Source organism: Vombatus ursinus, unplaced genomic scaffold (assembly GCF_900497805.2).
Source record: "Vombatus ursinus unplaced genomic scaffold, bare-nosed wombat genome assembly UNPS02014841.1, whole genome shotgun sequence".
Lineage (NCBI taxonomy): Eukaryota > Metazoa > Chordata > Mammalia > Diprotodontia > Vombatidae > Vombatus > Vombatus ursinus.
In genome coordinates, this window is record NW_020954619.1 from 33513205 (window position 1) to 33520545 (window position 7341).

At 34.1% G+C, this 7341-nt stretch overlaps 1 protein-coding gene across 3 annotated transcripts in view; it reads right to left on the reverse strand.

The window, feature by feature from the left end:
- SH3YL1 (SH3 and SYLF domain containing 1) overlaps positions 1-7341 on the reverse strand; it is a 59745-nt gene that overhangs the window by 26758 nt on the left and 25646 nt on the right. For all 3 annotated transcript variants that reach the window (XM_027840379.1, XM_027840382.1, XM_027840380.1), the window contains exons 2-3: positions 6435-6545; positions 4692-4805 (exon numbers count right to left, since the gene is read on the reverse strand). In XM_027840379.1, the coding sequence (XP_027696180.1) occupies positions 4692-4805; positions 6435-6545 (225 nt within the window). The remainder of the gene's footprint in view (positions 1-4691; positions 4806-6434; positions 6546-7341) is intronic.

Here is a 7341-nt window from a genome sequence, read left to right on the forward strand (position 1 = left end):
AACTCCAGAGTTCTTACTGCTCTTTAACCTTCCGACTGCAACCAGCCTGACAATTGAGGGTCAGCCAGAATGGGGCAGAAGGCCTTGGGAATGGATAACTCATAGATTTTCAGACAAATGCTCTGAGTCTTATTTCACTGAATACTTTTTTTTGAGCAAATCTCTATTTAGGTTGGTTTCATTTCTGAGACATCTACTGAACAGGTTCTGGGAGAGAAACGTGTGTCTTTTTCTGGAACACTATAATTCAGAAACATGCAGGTTGTCCCAGTCCTTAATGGGTTGACTTTTTTATCCATTGTGAATATAACCTGGCTTTAAAGCACCAAAAAGCCAAAAAAAGAGGCTATTGCTGCTATAAATGCCCCCTCATCTTCCTCTTCTTCCTTTCCATTTCCAGTGTCTTGGATTTCATGGTTCTGTGGACTTTGAGGTAATAAAGTTTTCAATCAAATGGATGAGGATAGTTGATTGAAGTCAACTTCATAAGGTTCAAAGAGCATGCCAGTCAGTAGGTACTAGAATTGATTCTATTTTATGGGCTGTTTTAAAAAAATGTAACCCAGTGCTACTTAGGTGATTATGGATTGGTAGAAAGAATGATTACTTAACACTGTGTGCCTACATGGAGGGCAGATTTGGCACAAGTTTGGAATAACTTTCTGGCTTATTCTTTTGAAAGAGGACACATACATATCCAGATCCCCTTCAGGTCAAGACCAAATGAGAAATAGAACAGACTTTGGAAGATAGGACATGAAAAGGAACCAGTGCCTCAACAGTTCCCTGATTTGCAGCTTGCTTCTCTGGAAACTTTAGGGAATCCCCCCCTTAGGTGAGATCAGAAACTTTCTCTAAGGTGAGCTGAGCTATAAATTTTCCTGCTGAGAATGATATATAATAATTTGTTCAGTCATTCCCTAGTTGACTGTAAACTAAGGAATTATACTTTGTCACTCAAAGAAAATTATATATTTTTGTATATAATAAGTATATATAATTAATATATAATTTGTGTATATATTCAAATATAATATATATAATACAACTGTATATAAAAATTTATAATTTTTTGTATAAATATTTTTATACATATGGGTATTTTCCCGCTTCTTTTGATTTCTTGGGGGTACAGGTATAATAGTGGTATTGCTGGGTGAAAGGGTATATACTATTTATTGATTTTGGCAGCAAAGTTCCAAATTACTTTCCAGAATTGCTGTAAGAGTCCATAGCTCTAACAATAAGCCATTAATATGCTTGTTTTCTCTCAGCTCCTCCAACATTTTTTCATTTTCATTTTTTGTCATCTTTTCTAATCTTATGGGTATCAGTAGAACTTCAGAGTTTCTGTAATTGATAGTCTCTATTTATTAATGATTTGGTGCATAATTTTATAAGCTTGTTGGGAGAGAAGAAGAGGAAGAGAAGAGGAAGAAGAAAAGAAGAAGAGGAGGAGAAAAAAGAGGAAGGGAAGGAAGGGAGGTAATGATAATAGCTCCCACTTACCACAATCTTGAGAGATATAATACAGGTGTCATCCCACTTTCAGTGTTATTTCATCCACTCATAAAAATCACCATATATGTTCTTTCTGTTTCTGGCCAAGATGGCTATTTGCAATGAAGGCAGCACCCACATACTTACATCAGCAAAATACTGAAATTTGCGGCAGACTGAATAATGACCAAGAAAATCAGTGACAACTACAGTGACTTCTTGACTGCCAGAACTATACAAGACATCATCCAGAAGCCCAAGTACAACAGAAAAGGCTTGAAGCCCATCATTTGCTTTTTTTTGCAATATTGTATTCCAGTATGGTAGAAGCTCTCATGCCTTGAGTGATCCTAACTTGGTTCTTTCATGCTTAAACTGCTTCTTTCTGGATGCATTCATTACATGGTAGTTTTAGATTTTGGTTGGAATATTCCTAGAACTTTTTCTTTTGGAGTTCCTTTTCAGTAAATGATAAATGGAATTTTTTTTTTTATACCTTCACTTGCCATCTGGGTCTGATAGATCTAGGTAAGTGGTTTTCATTTATGATTTCTTAAGATGTAGTATCCAGGAACATATATGGTGATTTTTATGAGTGATGATGAAATGACACTGAAAGTGGGATGACACCTGTATTATATCTCTCAAGATTGTGATAATTGGGAGCTATTATCATTACCTCCCTTCCTTCCATTCCTCTTTTTTCTCCTCCTCTTCTTCTTTTCCTCTTCCTCTTCTCTCCTATCAACAAGCTTATAAAAATATGGGCTTACAACCAATAAAAGCTTCATCTTCCAAGTGAGTATAATCCTACACGAAGAGAAAAAAAAAATAGACTTTTATTGGAGTAGAGGACTTGCAAGCATTTCTGATGAAAAAATCAGAGCTGAATACAAACTTTGAAATACAAACATAAGCCAAATGAAACCTAGGAAAGTAAGCATATTTGAGCAATTGGAAAGACCTCTATGACAATGTAGTGCTAATATTCTAACAGGGGAAGAAAAAACAAGTGTTCCTTCATAACTTTAGTGTCCTCAAGTATACTGAATGAGTTAAATAAGTGAAACAGAGATCCCATGTGTGGACTGGTTCTGTTCTGAGGTTTTTGAGAAAGAAAAGAGAAGCAAAGGTAAAAGCAATAGATTGTATAGAAATGAAGTGGAATTTGCTATTTCTCTTAATTGGGGTACATGAGAGAAAGAGTATACATAGAGGAAGGGTAGGGGAAGTAGGCAACAGATAAATCTCATTCTTATCTGAAATGAAAAAAAGGGGGGAGGGTTGAAGACAGAGTTTTGTGTCAAACTACATAAAATTCAACAGGTAAAAAAATGGAGATGGAACAGTTAAGAAGGAGAATAGTACTGGGAAGGAAATGGTCACCTCCCCAGTGGGGGGTGGGATATCAAAGGTAGGATTAAAAGAGAGAGAGAAAGTGAGAATGGCAAGGAACTAGAATCTAAGAGGATGCCTCAGATTTCCTTTTAGGGAATGGCTGAAGAAACTCATATGTGAATGTAACAGAATATTATTTTGCCATAAAAAATTACGAAAGAGATAATTTCAGAGAATTCTAGGTGTTATAAACTGACAAAGAGCAAAGTGAACAGAATGAGAACAATTTAAACTAGTATATCAACACTGAAAACAAAAACTTTAAAAGATTTAAGAACTTTGATCAATGCAGTGGTCAACCATGTCTCCAGAGACATGTAATGGAGACATATAATGACCCACCTCCTAAAATAGAGATGATAGACACAAGGTACATATAGAGACATACATTTTTTTTAACATGGAAAACAAAAACAAAAATAACCTAGGATTTCTTACATAACTCAGTCAGTACTTTGCTAAATCTATGTATCAAATGCTAAAAAGAGGTACAGTAAAATTGTCGACCCTCCAAAAAAAAAATTCGTTGCTTCATTGAAAGACTATTACTAACAAAGAAATAGGGTATTTGAGCCTGAACTCAAAGATAAGATTAGACTTCATACCCTTGTAGCTTCTTACTGGGGTACCTGACGATTAGTCATATTCAAGTTGGGTGATGTTAGAAAGCTCTAAAGAGAAAGGGACAGTATATAGGTATGTTTCCTCTAAAAGTGCTAGAGTATCTAAGTGTGTGACAGAGCTCAGCTGTTTCATCCCTACCCCAAGCCTTACTCCTTAACTCAAGGATTATTCCCTTTGGGGAATAGTAAAGACTATTTTGACAGCTTATACCCTTTTCTTCTTTCCTTTTCTCCCAAGGAATTTTTCAGGACCAGGTGCCAAATATCGAAGGCCTTGGGAATTCCAGAAGGCAAAAGAGTGTAGCTAAAAGAATGTTGGATTTGGAGTTAAATGGCATCTGTTAATATCCCTGTTTGGCTATTACTACCTATATGACTTTAGACAAGTCATTTACCCTCACTAGGCTTTACTTTCCTCATTTGTAAAATGATCAACTCTACAGTCCTTTCCTCAACCTGTGATCTTTCCCAATATGTGCAGTTTTCTATGTTCAACTGATGTTTCATCTTATATTCATATCTGTAAGTCAGTAACTACCATTAATCATCAACATCAAGAAAAAAATTATATGAGAGGAAATATTAATGGAAGGAAATATTTATTAAGAACAACACATCCATAGCATTTCTGTTTCTAGAGATTTATGCAAAATACAAACATTAAGGCTTTTTCCACTTAAAAATGCAATTGTAACTTTTTCACTTCAGCAGTGACAAAGTTCAGCCTTAGTAGAAAGAAACCAAAATATCACAATGCTACATTCTTCAATAGAAATGGCAGAAAAGGCTACAGATGGCTCCTTATTTTCAACTCTACTTCTAGACAAGAATTATTAGTTTTACTGTGATACTAAGAATGTGCATTTGACATAAGAAATCCAAAGACTAAATTTTTTGTTTAGATATTTTCACACTTGGAAGAATTATAAAATTTATGTGAAATTTAAAGTAAGATATAGTCATTGGATCTCTCCCTAAGAACGTTAAGAGGTAGGAAACATCATTCTCTTCTTGGTAGGTTTATTCACACACAAAACTGAGCTGCACTGAATAATCCAACTGGAGGTTATATAAGGAAACCTGTCATACTCCTATGAAATCTGCCCAAGATGGAAATAGAAAAGAGAAGAGCATGCTCTAATTTCTCTAAGTAGACAAATATCAACTTACTTCCATCTGGAAGGCGAGCCAATACAATCCCACTGCCTCCTCGAGCAGTAACCAGAAATCCAGCTTTTATCACTGATAGGATGGCAAGACCTTTAGCCTTGGCAATTACATGGGCTACAAACATTGAAAGGGTAAGCAGGTAAGTCTCATTATCAATACATGTTCTTCAAGAAACAAGCACACAATCTAAAATTATAAATGGGGTTGTGAACCCCAGCACACACATATTTAGACATTTGAATGACTAGCTTTTGGGGTCCTAATTAAGAATCTTAATGAAGTATATGTCATGAATTAAAGCTCACATTTATAAAAACAGATGGTCATGAAGACTCTGTACTCCTACCTCTTTTTCTCTGGTTATTTTTATGTAGCTAAATTTAACATTATAAATGTTTTAGAATCCTGCAATTACCATGCAGAGTTAGATATTTTGGATCAGATTAGAGTTTGATTGCTTCAGTCTATAGGCAGTAGAATAAACTTGTTAAGGATTTCAATTAATTCAGAAATTAACTCCAAACAGAAAATTCAATCTATTTCCAAAAAAAAAAAAGATTCATACAGTATTAATGGAATTTTTCCATGAATCTCAAGGAACAAGGAAGCTTGCTCAGAAAGACTAAATGAAGGGCAAAACTAGGCTCAGTTTTGGATTTAGAGACCCTTTAAGCTAGTCAAACTACAAACATTTGGAAATATTATGTAGATTTGGGGATTATTACTTTACATAAAGATTTTTAAATTTTATGAAAATTAGGAAAAAAATTTAGGAAGACAGATTTTTTTCTTTATGAAAGGGTTATGAAAATTTTACAACATGATTCCTGTAAGTAATTAGCATTTACACTAGGTGGTCAGTCCCATTAAATAGCAAGCAGTATCTTACTTAAACTTTCTAATCCCTACAGTGCCTAACACAGTGCTCTCATGAAGTAGGTAGTTAATAAATGCTTCTTGAATGAATGAAAATGTAATTAAATTTCATGAAAAAAGTTGGCTCACGTATGCATTTTCTTAATGTATTACATAGTCAGGTACACCCATGTACAATACAGCATAACATATATGTTCTATAGTTTGGGAGTGAGATAAAGCATTAATTTCCTAAACAACAAGCTCAGAGTATATTTCTATTCTATGAATCCTCCATATGCTTCCAGTGAAATCAAGTTCACCAAGTGTTTAGATACATGAGATCCATGGTTTGAATAGCATAACATAGGTGTTACCTTTGTTACTAAACAGCAGTGCTTTAAGGGGCTACATTATATCTCTATGTAACAAAAAAAGACAGAGAGAGAGAAGGAAGGAGGGAGGGAAGGAGAGAGAAAGGAAAAAAAGAAATGCAAAGAGAAGAGAGGAGGGGAAAGGAGTGGAGAGAAGATAAAAGGAGGAGAGAAGAAAAGAGAGGAGAGGGAAGAGGAGAAAAAGAGAAGATGGGGGAGGGAGGAGGAGAGGAACTCCATAGACCCTTATGGGTTACTTCAAAAGCCAACCAGTATTTCCAAATCACCAAACAAGGAGACTTTCTATCTTCATAACTCCCAAATTACCGATGACTACTTCAGTAAAAATTATTAAACTGTTTTCTTCATCTATACATACACTTTATTAACCTAACAGACTAGGACAAAAATTAAATAACCTATCACATAAAATCACAGAGCTAAAAGGAACTTGCAAAGGAAAATTCATTGTTTAAAAAAAATCCAAAAATTTAGGAGGCCTTTATTTACTAACAAGGAATGATCTTATCAGGTCCATTTCCTGAAGTTATTTCCGTGAATTCTCTCAATATTTTAGCAGCTTTTTTTGCTTCTGATTTCAAGTTGGATGGTATAGGGTTATTCACTGAAAGGCAAAAATACATTTTAATTTATAAAAGGAAATGAATAAAATCTGTATAAGACTTAATAGAAAGTTACGTTTTTCTCTTATATAAAATAAGATTTTGTATCATTTTCCAGAAGGGTGAGAAAAAGTATAAGTTTTTCTAGTAATTCACTGCTTCACCTCCCTGTTTTACCTTCAATTAGCTGATGCCACTGAGACACAGATACTGGGAAACTTTGAGTATGAACTCAAGAGATCTATTCATTGACTTATCAAAGTATTGGATTATTACTACAAAATTATTAAACAAAAATCAAAATTCATAATTTGTTTATAGGACTCCAAAACTAGTGTTATATTTAATAATCTTAGTCAAAACTCACTGACATATACATAGACTTTAATTACATAAATAATATAGGTAGGTACATAAATCAAATAGTTGCTGTATTTTGAAATAAATAGCATCATAGAGCTAAAAGGGATTATAAAGGTTACCTTATACAATCTTCTCATTTTACCCTCATATTTCCATGGACCTATGATTTCATCAACAAGAGTATTCTTTAGGATGGTTTAGATCACAAACTGATAACTCTCACCTTGGGCAACCCTTGTCATTGTCCTCCTATTAATTCTTTTTTTAAATTGTCTTTTGTATTGTGAAGTTAATCATAATGATACAAACATTTCAATATACAATGACAAGAAAGAAGATGATAGAACTTTGAATAACTGTTCTGTACAGAAATATATGTATATCAAATAGAACAAGATACAGCTAAATCCTTACTAGTATGAGTAATAAATCCCC